General features: G+C 41.2%; 1 protein-coding gene across 3 annotated transcripts in view; it reads right to left on the reverse strand.

Annotated features, from left to right (window-relative positions):
- Positions 1-303: 303 nt before the first annotated feature.
- FAM120B (family with sequence similarity 120B) overlaps positions 304-19924 on the reverse strand; it is a 213801-nt gene continuing 194180 nt past the window's right edge. The window contains exons 9-12 of one of the 3 annotated variants that reach the window (XM_030195956.1): positions 18337-18468; positions 15253-15292; positions 12073-12112; positions 304-2070 (exon numbers count right to left, since the gene is read on the reverse strand). In XM_030195956.1, coding sequence (XP_030051816.1) covers positions 12109-12112; positions 15253-15292; positions 18337-18468 — 176 coding nt within the window. In that variant the 3' untranslated portion in view covers positions 304-2070; positions 12073-12108. Of the gene's footprint in view, positions 2071-12072; positions 12113-13089; positions 15045-15252; positions 15293-18336; positions 18469-19924 lie in introns of those variants that run through there. The other 2 variants (XM_030195955.1, XM_030195954.1) reach the window with 2 other exon arrangements.

Below are 19924 nucleotides of genomic sequence, written 5' to 3' on the forward strand. Positions count from 1 at the left end.
CAGATGTTATGGCCACTCCTATTACAGCAGCCTCTTGGCTGATGCAGTGTACTGTTGAGAAGGGGACCCGGGCCCATGATTCACTCTCTTACCCTTGTGCTGTAAAGTGTGAGCCCCTCAAAAACCTACCGTACCCACATGTAGGTGACACCTGCAGATGTAAGGGCTATTGCAGTTGGGTACAGTAAGTTTTTAGTGGGTTTTGGAGGGTTCACCATACAATATAAGGAGGTAAGAGTGAGACTTTAAAAAGTACTTTATAATTTTTTTTTTAATTTATAAGAGTCTTTATTAAGCATTGAATACCAATACAACAGTCATAACACTCAAAGATCCTACTTTATAATTTAATGCAAGAATACAGTAGGAAAAACATTGTCTTTTCTTTCTACTATAAGCAGGGCTAATACAGCTAGGGCACTATTAAAAAAAAAGACATATACAGTCATTATCCACCTGAAAACAAGAGGTGTTTTTGGAAGGAAAAAACCCAAAGTAACAAGTGTAGGTAAACACACTATATGCTGGGCTACACCTTACCCTGTAAAACATCATTTGCAAATCAAATGTACTGCAGAAACATTCTCTTTTACACAGAAGTGTCCTCTACAAAACATTGCAGATCACCTACAAACGTCACACACCTGTTTTATTATTAGTGAGATTCTTCTGTTCAAAAACGTTACATAATGGGGGAGCTCGATAGTTGCTACAATTCACATGGGAGGATCAAAAGGAAAAAGGGAATGGATCAACCAATCTGGAAGTATGAATGATTGTTTCCTGTATTTTCTATTTAAAACATCACTCATGTAATAGTTGCATCAATAAAACTATATTATTCATAAAGAAACACAAGTCTTTACTGCAAATAGCATTAAGAAAGCTTCAACTTGGCGGTCTGTGCTTTTATGGCCGTATTAATAGGTACAAAACTATTGAACTAAACAGGAGTCTGTCTCCCTTTAATATACGGGTGAAAATCTAGACAGTAGGGAGATCTCAGAAATAAAGCATACTAAAGTCTGAGTTTAAACAGAGGAAAGGCCTCGAGAAGCCCCTGGCAAAAAAGCAAAGCTCAAGGGGCTGGACTTCATCATCGGCCAGAAAACCTCTGTAGTGCTATTGTCGATTCAGTTACCAACGATGGCCACCGTTTCGTGGACCTGCCTCAGGGTACAGTGGTCCGCATGTGTTCTGAAAAAGAGAGCAGAAAATCAACATCTATGCTCATAAAGATAGTAAAAGAAATGTGTAAAAAAATTGGCTGAAAACGCCAAAGTACCTCCGCATCGAACATATTCGGACCACCGTACCCTGAGGCAGGTCCACGAAACGGCAGCCATCGTTGGTCGTGGTCAAGGCGCATGAAGAACCCGCACAATAAAACACCTGATTAAGTTAAGTCTGGTGTAATTCTTGCTATATCAAGTGAAGTAACTGAATCGACAATAGCACTACAGAGGTTTTCTGGCCGATGATGATGAAGTCCAGCCCCTTGAGCTTTGCTTTTTTGCCAGGGGTTTCTCGAGGCCTTTCCTCTGTTTAAACTCAGACTTTAGTATGCTTTATTTCTGAGATCTCCCTACTGTCTAGATTTTATGACCGTATTGCCTTGAGGGGGACGGAAAGGTAACAATGGCTAATTGATAAAATTGCCACACTTTCCCGCTGGACAAAACATGGCAGCAGTAACCAGCAAGCTTTCTAAGAGAAGACAGAACCTATATGCAAATGATCTATATACACAGGCCAGATTTGGCGTGGTGGCTGCACTCGGCACAACAGTCCTGCTGTATTGTAACACAGGCTGTCATGCCATCCAAATCAATGAGAAATCACATTCCGGCATTTCCTTTACGTCTGCAGGGCACAGTGGAAAGTTAAGTAAAGCAGTAATGTGAAAACAAGTAAGCAAATCTGATGAGCTAACACTATGAACTAAGACACATGGATGCAAGGCTTGATTCTTCAACTGGTGTGTAGCTCATTTCACTACTTCCAAGGGACACATTTTTTGTCCCAGTTGAGCTTTTCATTTTCAGGTTTAGGTGGTGTCATCTAGGAAAGCTAAAATACAAGAATTTACCGTAAGTTAAAAAGGGTGTACGATCAACATGGCAACAATATGATTGAAAAAAATAAAGCTCTACATTTAGGGCCAGATTCTATAAATGGCACTGAAAATTCAGTGCTCAACGCTTCGAGCTGAGCACTCACGGCACTGAATGCCAAATTCGGCGCTCAACTTTAGGCATGTGAGGACTTATACCAGCTGAAACCTGGTGTAAATCCTGGCACACAAATTGGGCATGGATCCCTGCTATTCTGTAACACTGTGAAGCATCTTTTGTGCATGCCCCTGACCTGTCCATGCTCCTCCTCTGAGTTGCACGAGATCCAATTTAGGCACTCATGGTTACAGAATAGTGGCGTGCAAATCATAATTAGTGCCAATTAAGTGCTTGTTAGCGCTAATAATTGCATCATTGTAGCACATTAACTATTAGATCCGCACCCGAGTTTGGGTGACCTTTATAGAATCTTTGCGTGCTAAAAACAGCAGTTTTTACAGAAAGACCTTACTGTATAAGTTAAAAGAGTCTTAACAGATGCTAAAATTAATGGGGTTAATATTCAGCAGCACTCATCTAGGGAGGAGTAGCTCCTCTCTGGATAACTCATGCTCACTGGGACCAGCCATGGAATTTCTGTGGCTTTATCTGGATAATATCTTAATCCTAATAGGGGATATATATATAATAGGAGGTACCTAAAACATCAACAACAAACAGTACTCCTGTTCTATATAAATTACAAAATCTTTATTAGTGAAAACAAGTCAGTGCAGTAAAAGGATTACTAAATAATATCCCTGCACACTGCCATCCACACCAAACTTATACCCTGATCACATATGTAAATCCCACAAAGAACATTAAACAAACCCTAAATTGCAGTTTCTTCCGTCTCTGTGTATCATCAGAGCACAGTCTCAATAAAGATCAGTCAATGAGCCCTAAAAAAACAAGGGCACACTAAACCCAGTTCTTAATAATTGTAGCAAATGTTGAACATTGCTGATCTTTGTATCCACAAGTTCTCAAGTGAAGAAAGAAAAAAACTCCACTGCTGGAAGCTTGGAGGTGGGGCTAGGATTCCCTGCCTGGACGTTAGTCCCGTTGGTGATAAGGGGTGGTTCCCCCTGAGGAAGAGCTACGAAATGCGGTCTCACATTGGGGAACTTTGGAGTATACCAACTATGTGGGTTTAATTTACTTATCCCTGGAAGCCTCCCACTTACCTGAAGCATTCTTTGGCTGCCTTTAATTTAAAGGTTTGATCGTGTGCATGAGGATCACAGAAGATTTGTGTGACTTTGCAATTCCCAGTGCCTCTCTGTGTTTTTTTTTTTATCACAGGTATAAGAACAGTGGCTTTATATTGCAGTGGAGTTTTTTTTCTTTCTTCACTTGAGAACTTGTTGGATACAAAGATCAGCAATGTTCAACATTTGCTACAATTATTAAGAACTGGGTTTAGTGTGCCCTTGTATTTTTAGGGCTCACTGACTGATCTTTATTGAGACTGTGCTCTGATGATACACAGAGACTGAAGAAACTGCAATTTAGGGTTTATGTTTAATGTTCTTTGTGGGATTTACATATGTGATCAGGGTATAAGTTTGGTGTGGATAGCAGTGTGAGTGAGTTGTAGGGATATTATTTAGTAATTCTTTTAATGCACTGACTTGTTTTCACTAATAAAGATTTTGTAATTTATATAGAACAGGAGTACTGTTTGTTGTTGATGTTTATCTGGATAATGCCAAAGAAACATACCACCGACTAGCTCTAGTGCATAAAACATAAACAGACTGTATAAATGACAACATAATCCACAAAACATATTAAAAAAACATGGTATGTTGATTCTTGTATCATCTTAATAAAAAAGCATAAAAGATCTTTAAAAAGAAACGTAAAAAATCATATCTTTTAAAAGAACACATGGCAGAAAATAAAAGATCACATATACAGATATATCACTAAAATGTCATATGAAAACATCATATAAAAACATAATATAAAAGCAGACATAATGCACATATCTTGAATTGCACAAGCATGAAAATATCTGGTGCATAGAGTAAATTAGTAAAAACGTGACTGTACTGTAAACTGGATTTGCTAAAGGGTACTGATAAAACACACTTCTTTGTCACTTTACAGTACAGTCACGTTTTCACTGTTTTACTTTGTGCACCAGATATTTTCCTGCTGTAATGGTCATCTTGTTGGGCAGACTGGATGGGTCAAACTGTGTATATAAAGGCAATAATAAAATGAAGTACATAATAAATTCTATTTCTTCACCATTAGATGGCAGTTTTGTTTCTCTATTTAAGCTAGCCTGTGCCCTGGTGACTAAACAGTTTGCTACTATGATGTGTGACTGTCAGCGACAGCCAGTCAACATGTAGTATGTTCCAGATTGAGACAATTAGCCTGCCAGAACTATGAAGCTTCAATTAGATAACTAAATTACACAATGGGGCAGGCTTCAGTTTTGTGTGGCAGGTTGTAAATTATACGATTTCTTCCCCAACTGTCATATAATCCGTACTCTTGGGTCCCGGTGATTCTGAGACAAATCTGAAACATAAAAACTTCACAGTTCATGAATAACCAAACTACCCTTCTAGCTGACCCTAGCTAGAGCCCCTTTTACAAAGCAGCAGTAAGCCCAACACGGGCCGTCATATCCGGCACTACAAAATATATTAATTTTTGTAGCCCTGGTGTGTACCCAGCAGTAATCGGGCAGTGCCACGCGTTAGTTCGGGAACCCTTAATGCCACCTCAATGGGTGGTGGTACGGGCTCCCCCTGAAACAGCTGCACGGCAAGTTCTTCATTTGCCGCACGGCCTTTTCCTCAAGAAAAGAAAGACCTACCTTTTATCTGCTGCAGTAAAAGGGGGCCTCGGCGTGAGTCAAAAACATGCACTGACATCAGCGCAGGCCTCCTTTTGCCACAGCTTGGTAAAAGGGGTCCTATGTGTGTTGGCATATAGGACCCTGTTTACTAAGGCGCACTAAAAATTAGAACAACACTAATGCTAGAGACACCCATATATTCCTATGGGTGTCTTTAGTGTTAGCGTGTGCTAAAAACAATTTTGTTTTCTTTTAATACAGTGCACTCCCATTTAAGTGCACGTCGAATAAGCTCATACTCTGTTTAATTGCATGCCGTACTTCGGTCCTGTTTTTGGCGCCATCAATTTCTATGGGGACAAACTTCAGTTTAGCACACCACTAAGTGCAAGATTCGCTTATATGCATGGTTTAAGACTGCTCCTCTGCAGGAAAGACTCTGCATAAGCACACGCACGGAATATGGAAGCCGACTGGCACATGACAAAGGGGCGGTAAATTTGAAATCTTGTTGGTTAACTGCCACAGGCAGAATAAGCGAAAGAATGTTGTTAGAGTGTACACTGAAGTCGTCATGCAACTGTAAAACTTTAACACTGGCTGAACGAATAGAAGTTCCTAAAAAATTAGAAAACAAAAGTAAAGCATCTATTGCTAAAGAATATGGTGTCAATCCAAGTCAAATTTCACGTATCTTGAAGCAGAAAGATCAGCTTCTGGAAGACTGGCAAAACAATACAAATCCACACAGGAAACGAAAATGGGCGGGAAAAGCTAAGGATGTAGAAGATGCTCTTCTTCGGTGGTTTTCTCAAGTCAGGAGCAGACAGTTTCCTGTCAGTGGTTCACTGCTTATGGAGAAAGCTAACCAGCTAGCTGAAAGTCTTAGACTAACTGAATTCAAAGCCACTGTTGGATGGTTAGAAAGATGGAAGGAGAGGAACAACATAAAATTCAAGAAACAGCATGGTGAAAAACAAGACGCTGATGACTTTGGTGCTGAAAATTGGGTTGTTTCAGTTCTTCCTACCATCTTGAACGAGTTTGCACCTCGTGACATTTTCGATGCTGACGAAAACGGTCTCTACTGGCGAGTGATTCCTGATGGAACACTTGCATTCAAACAAGCCGAAACTACAGGAAGTAAAACGTCGAAGGACTGACTGACGATCCTCCTTTGCTGCAATATGGATGGGAGTGAGAAGTTGGAATCGCTCGTCATTGGAAAGAGCAAACAGCCCCGTTGCTTCAAGAATGTTAAACGACTTCCTGTGTCATATGAGGCTAACGCAAATTCATGGATGACTGGGGAAATTTGGAAGCAGTGGCTAAAGAAGTTAGACACTAGAATGCGGGCACAAAAGCGTCAGATTTTGTTGCTTTGTGATAATTGTGCTGCACACAGTGATGATGTCAGGCTGTCTAACGTCAAGGTGGTCTTCCTGCCACCAAACACTACCTCTCTGATCCAACCTATGGATCAGGGCATAATAGCCAATTTGAAACAACATTATCGGGCTCTTGTGCTACGTCGTCTCATGAGCGTTATGGATGACCAGACTGGCAGGGATAAACGTGCTGTTGAACTGGCTCGTAATCTATCACTGTTGGATTCCCTACATATGCAGAAAGAAGCCTGGAATTATGTTACACAGGCAACCATTGTGAACTGCTACAAGCAGGCAAGCTTTGTTAAGGACGTGGAGAGGGATGAAACAGATGCAGCTGTTGCAAACGCGTCAGATGAACAGGCTATTGACATCCCAGCCGGTGTTACTGAAGAGGAGTTTCATCATTATGTAGCTGTTGATTATGAGCTACAAACAGCAGACAGCACTGATGTCGAGATATGCGCCTACACGCAGGCAACGGCTGATGATGAAATGAGCAGCGAGGCACATGCTGATGAAATTCAACAACCTCCTGTCACTTTTGCAAGAGCACTGGAGAGTCTCAACACCATTCGGGCTTATCTGGAGGCCACTGGATGTCAGTGCTATGACAGTTTTTACCCTATGGCAGACGTAGTCTATGGAACTCAGACACAAGAATGTCCAGAAGACTATAACTGATTACTTCAAGTAAGCCTAACGTCAGTTAATGGAGACTTTATACTGTAAGTATAATAAACAGTACTGTACATATGTTTATTAGATGTCAAGCTTCTTTGGGTCACAACGGTTAAGTGCAAGCTCTGGTTACTGCATGTATTTCTTTGGTCCCAGACCCTTGCACTTAAGCGGATTGCACTGTATATAGTGTGTAAGATTTTCTTAGGTCTGGTTTTCACCAGTGAAGTATATGTTTTATTTATTTATTTTAAAACATTTATAGACCAGCAATTCCAGCAGTTCGCAGTGGATTACAGAACATACATACAGAATCAGGTACAAGTGAAATGCAAACATGACAATAAGTTATTCAATAGACAGTAGTTTGAAATGGGATTATATACAATTCCATGGTTAAAAACATAATAGGGGCACTTTTGTAGCTACATTTCAAAGAGGATCTTTCCCCCTCCCCCCTCTTGAATAATTTCTCTTTGAAAACCTCTACAAAAGCCACAAGTAAACTATTTGCAGACTTTGGTAATGGCATATACGTGTCTGAGAACCCCTGGCATGTGTGTCACATGGCAACAGGCAAAATGGTTGCTTCCATCATGCTGTCTGATGAAACTTAATCATACTGCAAGTGTTTTCAAAACTCACGGGTAGATTTTTCTAATCTCAGAATTTTGAAAATCAGCAGCCAGATTGTCAGGATGGGGGTGCAATGGTCCCTCCTTCTCTTCCCAGAGCCTCTAATGTTGTCAAGGAAGGGATTGGCATGCCAATATCCACAGGAGATGTTGTAGTTTTGTTGGTTATAATCAAGAAACAATTATATTGGCCAGATCTATGACTCAGGTTGTAGTGCTCTCGTGGAGGGAGAACTGTCAGGGGTCTGGATGTACTACAGAGGTGATGTGCTCAGCTCGGTTTTTCAGCCCCTGCTGCCCAACAAGTGGCAAAAATATGCTCCTCCAGGTTTTGGATTGGTGAAGACTCTGTGACTATTTGGGAAGACCAATAGCAGGGCCGGCCTAACCATTAGGCAAAACTAGGCAGTTGCTTACGGCAGAAGCTTTGGAAGGGGGAGGGCAACAAGGAGCAGCTACAGTCAAACCAAACCAATGGGCCTTGACAGCCAGGCTTATCTTCGGAAAAAACCAATTTGATAGTGCAAAACCCCTCTGCGAAAAACTACACTGGCTCCCAATCAAAGAACACATTGCTTTCAAAATTTGCACACTGGTTCACAAAATTATCTACGGTGAAGCCCCGGGATACATGACAGACTTGATCGACCTACCGACTAGAAACACATCCGCATCAACACGAACGTACCTAAACCTGCAGCACCCAAGCTGCAAAGGACTCAAATACAAATCAACTTACGCATCCAGTTTTGACTACATATGCACACAATTGTGGAAAGCATTACCAAAAACCTTAAAAACTATGGAAGACCACCTACATTTCCGGAGAACACTAAAAACTTATCTGTTTAAAAAGGCATACTCTACCAACCCAACATAAATGCCTGATCTCTGCAACACAACAAAACAAAAATATGGAATGGACATATTACAATTCTTCAGCTGTACGATTTCCTTATGTGGCTGCACCACATGAACTTTATCTTATCTCAACACCACTCTGTATGTGTTTACACCGGAGTCTACAAATGCATCTCTAGAACTATGTATTTATTTTTATTTATTTATTTATTGCATTTGTATCCCACATTTTCCCACCTATTTGCGGGCTCAGTGTGGCTTACAATACATTATGAATGATGGAAATACAATGTGTTACAGAACGATTATGGGTTACATTATAAGGAGTTGTGGGAAGACAAAGTCAAGTCAAAACAACATTTAGGGCGTATAAACAGTGGAATGTCACAATGGGGAAAAGATAGGGCGATAGAACAATATCACGAAAACTTTAGGGTATAGCAATTTTTTATGTGGGTGGAGTGTTAATTGTAGTGAAAATACGGGTAAGAGAATTCAGAACAGAGTATGTTGGTGTATTTGTTAGTGTGTGTGGACTTCATGTGTTTTGATCCTTGCAGTAAATTTTCTCGAAGAGATAAGTCTTTAGTCGTTTGCGGCTAAAAACATAGGGGCCCCTTTACTAAGCCGCGTAGGCACCTACGTACGCCCAACGCATGTCAATTTTGAGTTACCGCCCGGCTCCTGTGTGGCCCTTACAGTAATTTCATTTTTAATGTGCATCCGCTATGCGTGTCGGGAAATATTTTTATTTTCTGGCATATGGGCGGTAAATGGCATTACCGCCTGGTTACTGCGTGAAACCTTACTGCTAGGTCAATGGCTGGCTGTAAGGTTTCAGACCCAAAATGGACGCATGGCAATTTTCATTTTGCCGCACATCTATTTTTGGTAAAAATTTTTAAAAGGCATTTTTTACAGGTGCACTGAAAAATGATTCTGTGTGCGCCCAAAACACGCATCTACACTACCGCAGGCCATTTTTCAGCATGCCTTAGTAAAAGGGACCCTCAATGAGGGAACTTTAAGTCACTAGTGATACTATAATGTCTGCTAGAATTTTTACATTCACAGATTCTGGGTACAATTGTTTTTCTCATTTGATTGTTCATCGTCCGATTCTATTTCCAAGCTGCGATGATGTCACACTACTTCCGCATGGATGGCTACTAATTGGTTGGCCCTGAATTTATTGAAAATAGATTATGGTCATTATGCACTCACTATCATATAACTTACCTTCATACCTGCTGTTTGACGATATTGAGCTTAAAACTATGGAGCAGATCTAAGCCTGACTCTGCCTATGCAATAACAAGTCAAAGCAGTAATTCAGTCTTTTTTTTATTTTGGTGCAATTGCTGAGCAGACTGAAACTGATATCCTCCGGAGACAGCAACAGGGAATGCAGGCGCACTCTAGGTGGGGTCATCTGACAGACACTGGTGTGCCAGAATTTTCCTACAGCGCAGAGAAATCTGTGGGGATTCCTGCATTGCCTCTGGCTCCCTACTTATCTTCAGTCTGTAACAAAGCTAAAGTATGCATATGTATGCTTTTCCTTTTTTTTTTTTTTTTGAGGGGGTAGTGGGTGGGTGAGTGTATGTGGCTGCATTTCCTTGCTGTTTATGGAGAACCCCCATTACAGGTAAGCAACTTTGCTTTTTCTGGAGACAGCAATGAGGTCAGTCACAAGCTGGAGGGCCACAAAAATGATTTTCTATTCTAGTGTCCTGGAAACAGTGATAGGGAGGAGAACAATTGTAGATAAATTGTACAGCGCTGCGTAACCCTGGTAGCGCTTTAGAAATGTTAAGTAGTAGTAGTAGTAGTTCAGTTATCATGTGGCAAAAGGGTTACAAAGCACAGCTTGTCCAAATGCAGCATTTTGAGTTGAGAAATGATCCAGGCAGTAATGTTTGGGAATGGTATGAATTAAGGCCCATGTAGTTGTTTTGCAGATGTTGTGAGAAAGTCAAGGATAAGACCCCCAAGAAACATGGAAACAACCTGAGGGGTGGGGTTTCCAGATTCCCTAAGCCTAGGGCTGTCTATCAAAGGAAGGAATGACCTCTGGGGAGAGGATTGAAAACATAGGTAGACAGAGAAAGGGAAGGGGAGTGACTGGGAAAACCGGATATAAAGGCAGAGCCCCAGCCCATGGGGACAGAAGCCGCAGAAACAAATGCTGAGGAGAATTACCAGGACATGGAAGTGGAGGAGACCAGAGATCTGGGTATCGAAGGGAACAATCCTGATGGAGTAGAGGAAGACATAAGCATGGAGATAAATTCTTGGTTACTTTTCCTGGCAACAGTTCTGCCCAGAATGTAGAGATAACTTTGGGTCTATTTTGCCAAAGGCAGTGGTGGGCAGGCCAGTGTATAAATAAAGCACTGCAAGGGAAGTGGCTGCCCAGACCTTTTGGCTGTTGAAAGAAGCCAGGGCTGTATGTTCTTTTGTTTTGGACGTTGATTAATTGGAGAAGAGTTTGGACATGACTGGATTACTGTAGACTGGTTAACTGTTGTCAAGGATAAGAGGGAGGGAGGCCCTTTGGGGGCTTAAACCTTTAGATTACAAGGAACAGGGTAGGTAGAGTTCTCCTCACTCTTTTCAGTGACACAGTGGCACTTTAAAAAGAGAGCATGGGAAAGTGACCTTACCTGCAGGAGTTTTGAATCTATGTGGAGTACTGCAGAGTGAATAGGTTCACTTAAGCCAACGCTGTATTTGAAGCTGGAAGAATTGATGACAGACATATCCTCCCAAGGATCTTCCTGGAGAGGAATTCCTGTTCATCATGATAAAAATCAATGTGATTCTTCGGGATCAATGCTATAGAAGTTTGCTGACTTCTAGTGAAGGATCTCTTGTTAGCACCATGGTATCTTTAGCATTGAAGGTAATTTTCTCGCATTGGAAATCCTTGCACCAAGTCACCTACCAGGAATGGTGGAACTTAGTGCTCCAAATCTACAAATACGAATCACACCTTGCAAAGACATCTTCTCGCTTTGCTGCATATCGGGAGAAATGGCTACCACTTGTATCATATTTTGGCATTGTACAGCGATAAGCACTTCCCTAGATGTATTTTATGGCCTATGCATGTTTTCTACTTTGATCTGTACTCTCCAGCCCCCCCCTACCCTTTCCATACTTTTTCTCTTTTCTGCACTTTCCAAACGCTGAATAGTGTTGGGTTGGGAAATGCTGGCAGGACAAGCTTTGTTCTCCACAAATCCGTGAGCTGGAGAAGGGGCTTGACTGCATGTGTTGCATGCCAGATGCATGTGACTTGGCATGTCTGGGCTCTTAACCGTTGTGATAGCCAACTGTCGTCCCACATTCCATGAGGCTACATTGAACCAATCATAAAGAAAGGCAGAGTTAGGTTTCCTGATGAAAAGAACAGAGTTCTCAAAAGCTAGTCACAGCTGTATCAAGTTATCCAAGTAAAAATTATCTCCCCCAACTTGTTTGTTAGCTCCTGTTTCTACAGATTGGAATGGACTTACATGACAGCCATAATACATTGCTCAAGAAAGTATAGTTTATATATTTACCGGGAAGTGGGCTGGAATCTTCTTCCACTATGACCTCTACCTAAAAAAAGGACCAAAAAATGTATTTATCCTTCATCCAAATACAAACAGAATCACCACTACTCTACCCCCCTCAACAAAAAGCTTCTTAACTTTTGCTTGGAGTTGTTATAAGTCTCTGGCATTTCTTGCTGTAGTCTAAATTTGTTATATTTAAATTAACAAAAGGATAATTCTATCCAGAGAGCCCTGAGGCCCTGACTCTTGAGGAAACCAGGAGAAAGCTGTTGCCATTAATGCCAGTATGCTAGCCATCTGCATCACAATTATGGTCAAACTATTATTTTTCCCCATTTTGATTATGTATAATAGTGCTACAGCTATGAGCCTTGGTCCCATGCCTGACTTTGGTTCAGGCTCCAAAATGAGATAAAAAACTTATAGGCCTGTGACTCTGACTTGAACTCCAGTGTTGGAACACTGCAGAGAACAAAAGAAAACCACAAGGGCTGGGGTCTAACGGACAGAGTAACATTGTTTAGCAACATGGTGGCCACAAATGTGTTAGTGAAAACAGTACAAAATGGCTCCTCAGGAAGATGTAGCAATATGGTGGTCAGCCAGTAACTGGTAAACAACGGCCAGGTGCAGTGTCTTGCAAAAGTTTGTGGTTGAATCTAAAAGATGAAAAACATGTTTGCGAGATTTTGAAGCTACTCATTAGCATGGCCAATCAGTGTTAACCAAGACATTAACATAGATCCAATCAGATGTGATTACTGTCATATTACCCGTATCCTGAATGGACCTATAAAATGAGTGTACTTCCTGCTTCAAACCAGAGAGGGGCGGCTACTGCTCTCTCTCCATGGGAAACCATCGTAGAGCATCAGAATTGGCAAATTACCCACTTGCTTTCCCATGAATACCTTTGAGTGGTAAAATATATCACATTAGCACAGAAAGCACCTATGTGCAGCTGGGATATTATATTCCTATAACCAATTGAATGGTACTTCTCATGACAAATAGTGTTCTGTAAATTATATCTGCAGACTTGATGCCTGAGCAATAAAACATACCTTCTTATACTTCTAACTATATTTAGTCTGTGTTCTTGGTTACTTCAGAGCTACTATACAACTCTGGTAATTGAGGAGTTCAGATGAACGAGGTAAATACATTAAAAGCAGCCTTGGGAATTTCCTGTGTTCAAGATATCTTCAGCTAGTCTGGGGGTGTCTCGAGGACTGGAAATTACCCAGAAAAATATTCATTTACTATAATGCTTTATTGTTTAGGCTACCAGCCTATATGCTACAAGAACTGCAGGTTGCCCAAAATTCAGTGGCATAATTGCTAACAGGAAAAGTTAGAAATAAACATATTACACCTGCATTGGCATCTTTGCACTGGCTGCCAATTGTTTAGGACTGAATATAAGGTTCTTATACTGATTTTTAAAGCATTAAATAATGCAGTTCCGTCTCTGCTTTCATCCACTCTTAACATTTATAAACCCACATGTTCTTTAAGGTCCAGAATACGGATTTATTGGATGCCCCAAGTTTTTGATTGGTGAATTTGTTAGGCCTTCATGCTACTACTTTTCAAATTGCAGGACCTAAATTGTGGAACAGTTTGCCACTTGAAATGTGCAAAATGCAAACAATAACTGTAATGACAGCAAAGGCATTCTTATTTTTAAAAGCATTTGGCAAAGCAGGAGGTAAAAGAGGGTTAAAAGGGTTGATAAATGGCTATTATGAATCAATCACTGTTATTAATGATTTTTTGCTGTTTTGAGATTTTGTTGTCTAGGGATGTGCTTTTAATGATTATGTATGCTAATTCTGTAACCTGCTAAGAACATAGGATTGTGCGGAATAGAAATGTGGATAGATAGTGAGAACTAGGATACAATTGTGGGGATTTAATTTGCTACTGTAATTCGGTTTTGATGACCTGGTAGTATGCTGCCTGTAGAGTAACATTTAGTTGAATTGCAAGATTCCAGATTTTCTGAGCTTCTCAAACTGCATGTTTGTTTATGTAAAACATGGCTACCTGGCTCTCTGTTGATAACTGTGGAACAAATCCAAAGCGAGAAGGTTTGGTGCACTGAAAACAACTCTGAGCTCTAGAAGGTTGATATGCAAAATCAGTCTGTAAGGGCTCCAGAGCCCTTGTATTTTCCAGTGATGAAAATGGGCCCCTCAAACCAAGCTGGATGCGTCTGTTGTTGGGTTAGAATTGGAAGCGACAATCTCCGCAGAGGTCTACATGTTGTAGCCAGTGATGTAAGGAAAGTCAAACTATGTTTTGTTATTAGTATTCTTTTGCTGAAAGCTGATTTCAATGCATCTTCAAGTGCATCTGAATATGACATGTGCATTCTGGCCATCAGAACTACATAAACTGTCACTGCCATGTGGCCCAGAAGTTGTAGGATAATGCTGGCTGAAGTGGAGTGCATGTGAGAAATTGTGAAAGTGAGAGTCTGCAGCGATTGAAGTCTGTCATCTATCAGGAAAGTTCTTGCTCAAAGGTAACTGAATAGAAACAAGTCCCAAGGGGTAGTAGCAACAAACCAAGAAGTGGGAAAAGGAAGAAAGCTTGACAGGTGTTGGAATAAACAATCAAACTTGATTGCTGTAAAACAAAAAAGACTCGACACGGCACAGTGTTTCGGCATTGAAGTGCCTGCTTCAGGAGTCTGATGACTTAAGTTCAGTATGGGTAAGAAAAATGTAGCCAAGAGGAACAATGTTTGAAAGGTCTTTAAAAAGATTGTGCATGAATGGGTACTGCACTTTCCAAACGCTGAATAGTGCTGGGTTGGGAAATGCTGGCAGGACAAGCTTTGTTCTCCACAAATCCGTGAGCTGGAGAAGGGGCTCGATTGCATGTGTTGCATGCCAGATGCATGTGACTTGGCATGTCTGGGCTCTTACCCGTTGTGATAGCCAACTGTCGTCCCACATTCCATGAGGCTACATTGAACCAATCATAAAGAAAGGCAGAGTTAGGTTTCCTGATGAAAAGAACAGAGTTCTCAAAAGCTAGTCACAGCTGTATCACGTTATCCAAGTAAAAATTATCTCCCCCAACTTGTTTGTTAGCTCCTGTTTCTACAGACTGGAATGGACTTACATGACAGCCATAATACATAGCTCAAGAAAGTATAGTTTATATATTTACCGGGAAGTGGGCTGGAATCTTCTTCCACTGTGACCTCTACCTAAAAAAAGGACCAAAAAAAATGTATTTATCCTTCATCCAAATACAAACAGAATTACCACTACTCTACCCCCCTCCACAAAAAGCTTCTTAACTACAGAACTGTGAAGAACTATGGAGCTTTATAGAAATGTTAAATAGTAGTAGTAGCTTTACTTTTGCTTGGAGTTGTTATAAGTCTCTGGCATTTCTTGCTGTAGTCTAAATTTGTTATATTTAAATTAACAAAAGGATACTTCTATCCAGTGAGCCCTGAGGCCCTGACTCTTGAGGAAACCAGGAGAAAGCTGTTACCATTAATGCCAGTATGCTAGCCATCTGCATCACAATTAGCTTTCCATGTGCAAGGCTGCCAAAAACTTGGAAATAAAGAGATAGTTAGAGGCTGATGGTCCATCATTACTATCATGATTTGAGTAGCATATACCAGATGTACAGAGCCCTGTACAGACATATGTGTGAGTATGGAGGGGGGAGGGGGGAGTGTTATAAAGCATTTTCTACTTATAAGGCTTGCTTTACATGTGCAAATGAGCTTTTATAAAACTGCAACAACATACTCATAAAAGGATCTGCATAGAAAGTGTACCTCTACTTTAAGCGATCCATGTGCAGGTATTTCCAGGGTATAGCATGGCCAAAGCACAGGCAGGGTTGGAATCTATGTGCACTATTTTATAAAATACACATATATGCACATAACATACATGCAAAAATTACACCTTGTTTAGGAGCAGGTGTAAATTTGTGCAATATTGGGGTTGGATCTGAGATCCTATTTTATAAACACATAAAGGCGCCTATGTTACTTTTTAAACAGGCTTAGAAGAGGCACTTTTTTGAGCTTCTCATATAGGCATCCTGTTATAAAACCAAGTCCGTAATGGACAGTTGCTACTCACTGGAGCTTACAACCCAGTAGAAATTGATAGAACATAGCAAAAAAAAAAAAAAAAAATTAAGAGGCTTTTAGTTAAGATAGCAAGATCATACCTGAAAAGTTCATTGTAGGCATTATGCAGAATTAAATCACACCAGGAAAGGGACAAAAATGCATGCAGCTTTCACCACTAATCAAGTCTAGTCTAATGTTTCTGTTCCATCTTTACTAGTAAGAGCTGGATGGGCCACTCTCTGCCTGGCACTTACTTCTGCACTGTGGGAATTTTTAAACAACTGGTTTGATTATAATAATGTAAAAAATTACAATTTGGGTTCAGATATTAATTATGTAAAGAGACAATTTACAAATGAGTAGGAGTCAAAAGACAGGAGTGGCGTTCCACATCGTTTCTTCCAGAGGCGTAGCAGGTATTGGATTTTGGGGGAGGCCTGGAGGTGTTGTCCACCCTTAATTGAACAGCATGTTGTAAAGGATAGCATGTTGTAAAAGATAATCAGCCAGGCTGAGAATCTGTTCAAAAGTATGTTTGGGCCAACATTAAAAAAAAAAATTGAAGCACGTGTCCAAAATGCATGCCATGACTAATCGCACAATTAGAATTTATCAATTGCGATTAAAATTCTTAATCGGTGCCCAACCCTAATTTAAACAAAACTTGCTTGCCAAAGATAAAAAAGCAAGCGAGTCAGATATTAGTTTTTCAATAGGAACCACCCCCCCCCCAGTATATCATCAGCATAAAGATGATATTTTACTCCTAAACTACCTAAGACTCACAAATAGGTGCCTCCTGCTGTCTGGGCTTGCTTGGACTATCTTGCTGCTATGCTGGCCCTTCCTCCAGTGTTCTGGGCTCTACAGCCAATGCTGTAGCTCCCTTCCATATCCTCTGTGTTTGTCAGGCTCAGGTGTTCTGGGCTTTTGTAGCCAAAGCTGCTGGTTCCCCTTTGACCTATTGCCACTACTTTTGGAACCTTCATCACAAGCATCTTCTTCTCTGTATCTATATTGCCTCAGATCTAATTTCAAACAGTCCATCAAGTCTTTCTCCAGCCCAGGGGATCTTCACCACAGGTTTCTATGGTGGGACAAAAAGTCCTGAGTGCTAGAACTCTAACTTACAGGCACACAACGTAGCTGACCTCACTCCACTCCCAGACTGCATGAGTCCAGGCAATCTTCTAGCTGCTGCACTGGCCCTCCTGTAGTGATTTATGGCTTTCTAATCTGTCTTAGTGTTATGTTGGCACTCTTCAGGTGTTGTAAGGTCATCCAACAAATCTGGGTGCCATACTGGCGCTCTTCTGGTGATTCTATGTCTTCCAGCCAGTGGTATTGGTGCTTTAACCTATTCAAGCTAACATGGTGTTATCTGGACGGCGATGTTGCCATTTTACTACTTTGCCAATGCCTTGGAGTCTTCCTGCCAATGTTGGTGCCGTTGTACTCCTCTCAAATTGCCTCTGTATTCTCCCATCAATTTTGGTGCTGATTTGCACTTTTCCACTCTTTTGAGGTGTTCATTCCACTCTTTGTGCCACATTGCACTTCTGATTGTGGCTTGTGGTAGTCTTCCTGCCACTGTAAGTGCCCTTTGCCCCTCTTCTAGCAACATGGAGTATTTGTGTGACATTCTCTGATGTCTTGTAGTGCTGTTGCCCCTTTTGCAGATATCTGCCAGCAAGTATCAAGCAGGTTTGACTGAAAATGGATAGCAATCTCTACTCTTACATGTAAAATAGATTGCCCCATGGATTTAAATGGGGACAAGTACGACAAATGCAAGGATGATTTGGTGTACAAAGACTAACCAAATGGGGTCCAGGGACAAATACTAAAAAGTTTTTAGCGTGCACGTTCTTGGTGCATACAGTGGTTCAAATCTCAGTGGAAGTAGACCAAGAATGAGAAAGCAAGTGAATGAATGAGACAATGGCTAATATGAGACATGTACTGGAGGATTAGTTCTAGCTTAGGAATGACATAAATGGACTAAAACAAGAGAACACAGGTAGACAGAGGCAGATTATTCTCTCTTTTATATGACAGGGTGAAGAGTTTTATATTGCTTAGAGACCCATTGGAGGTTGACCACGGAACTGGGAATTTAATGATAATTATTAGCTCTATGATATAGTTACCAAAATGCTGGGACCGAAATCCAGAAGAATGTGACCCTCTCCTTTGGTGTCTCCTGCCCTGATAGTGGAATGGAGGATTCAGGTGTGATCTATGTGGTTTACTGAAGTAGGGATCCTGTCTTACTAGGTTCTCTAGAAAAAAAAGAGAACACAAAAATCCACATCTATTAAATGAAATACAGCACATACAGGAATTTAACTCACAAATAAGCAAAATATTTGAGCATACTTGTGTTTATTGATGTTAATATAAAATGCATGCGTTCTCCAAATACATAGGGCAATTCTCATGTATTTAGCACTCTGCTATACCCTTACACTAACTGAGCACCCCTCTGTTGATCCTTCCTCTTACTGTGGCCTCAACTCTCTTAAGTGTTTCTTCCTGAACAATGAGAATGCAGTACCTGAATCCAAGATCAGGAAATCATCCAGCATATCCAAGAGTAAAATCTAAAACCTCATATTTCCTCCATGCTTGTGTAAGAATCCTTGCAGGACCTTCACTGGTCCTGTATGTTCCTGCATCAAGGATCATACCAAGTCAGGGTACAGAGCAGGTGTATACTATCTGATTATAGCATCCCCCTCCCTGGGATGGCTGTAATAGTAACTGTCAGACTGACATTATATAAGACAGAGACAGTAGTAGTCTGGTGGTGGATTGAGAGAATGTGGTGCATGTTTTCCCCACAGAAGTTGTATGTGTATAGGCAAGGGTGGCCCAAGGCAGGGATGAGATGGCGCAACCCCCCTCCCCAAAAGTCCAACATCTTTCCAGCACTCTGCCAATTCCCCCCTACCCGGCAGCAGTCTGGCATCTCCCCCCCTTTCTTCCTCAACCCCCTTCCCTGAGCCTACCTTCTTTTTTTGTTGTTGTTTTTAAAAGTTGGGGGTGGCAGCGCCGATCCTCAAACGCTGCCCTGCTGCCGGCACTAGCATCTTCTCTGTACTGCAGCCCACCTCTGAGGAAACAGGAAGTTATGTCAGAGAGGCGGTTCACAGTACAGAGGAAATGCCGGTGCTGCTGGCAGGGCAGCGTATGGGGATTGCGGCCACCACCAACTTTTGAAGAACAAAAAAAAGGTAGGCAGGCAGGGGAGGGGGAGCTGAGGAAGGAAGGGGGGGAAACATGCCACCCTTATAAAAAGAGTGATGTCTGAGGTCCAGCCTCAGTTGGCCTAATGGTAGGGCCACCACTGTGTGTAGGGCTCCTGCCCTAGGGTCTCCTTTGTTTTGTGAAGGGGGCAATATCTCCAAATGGGCTAGTGTTGCACATACCATGACAATAATGCAACTTAGGTATGTGGACTATGATCTCAGTCTCTCAAATTTGCTGCTAACGCTCACTGTAGTACCTGTACTGTGCTAAAGATAGCTTCTTATTTAGCATCTAACCAGATCTAATCAAGCCTGTGGTATCCATAATAATAGGAAATATTTCTGTATCTTATTGCCATATTTTCTTGGTCGCTGACTGCATTTGTTGGTACTTTCGGATCTTTTCTTTCTCTATGCAATTCACAAAGTAATTGCTTGGGACTGACACCTCTATGATCAGTATCACTATGTCTGGTTTCCTTGCATC

The sequence above is a fragment of the Microcaecilia unicolor genome, chromosome 3 (assembly GCF_901765095.1).
Source record: "Microcaecilia unicolor chromosome 3, aMicUni1.1, whole genome shotgun sequence".
Taxonomy (NCBI): Eukaryota; Metazoa; Chordata; class Amphibia; order Gymnophiona; family Siphonopidae; genus Microcaecilia; species Microcaecilia unicolor.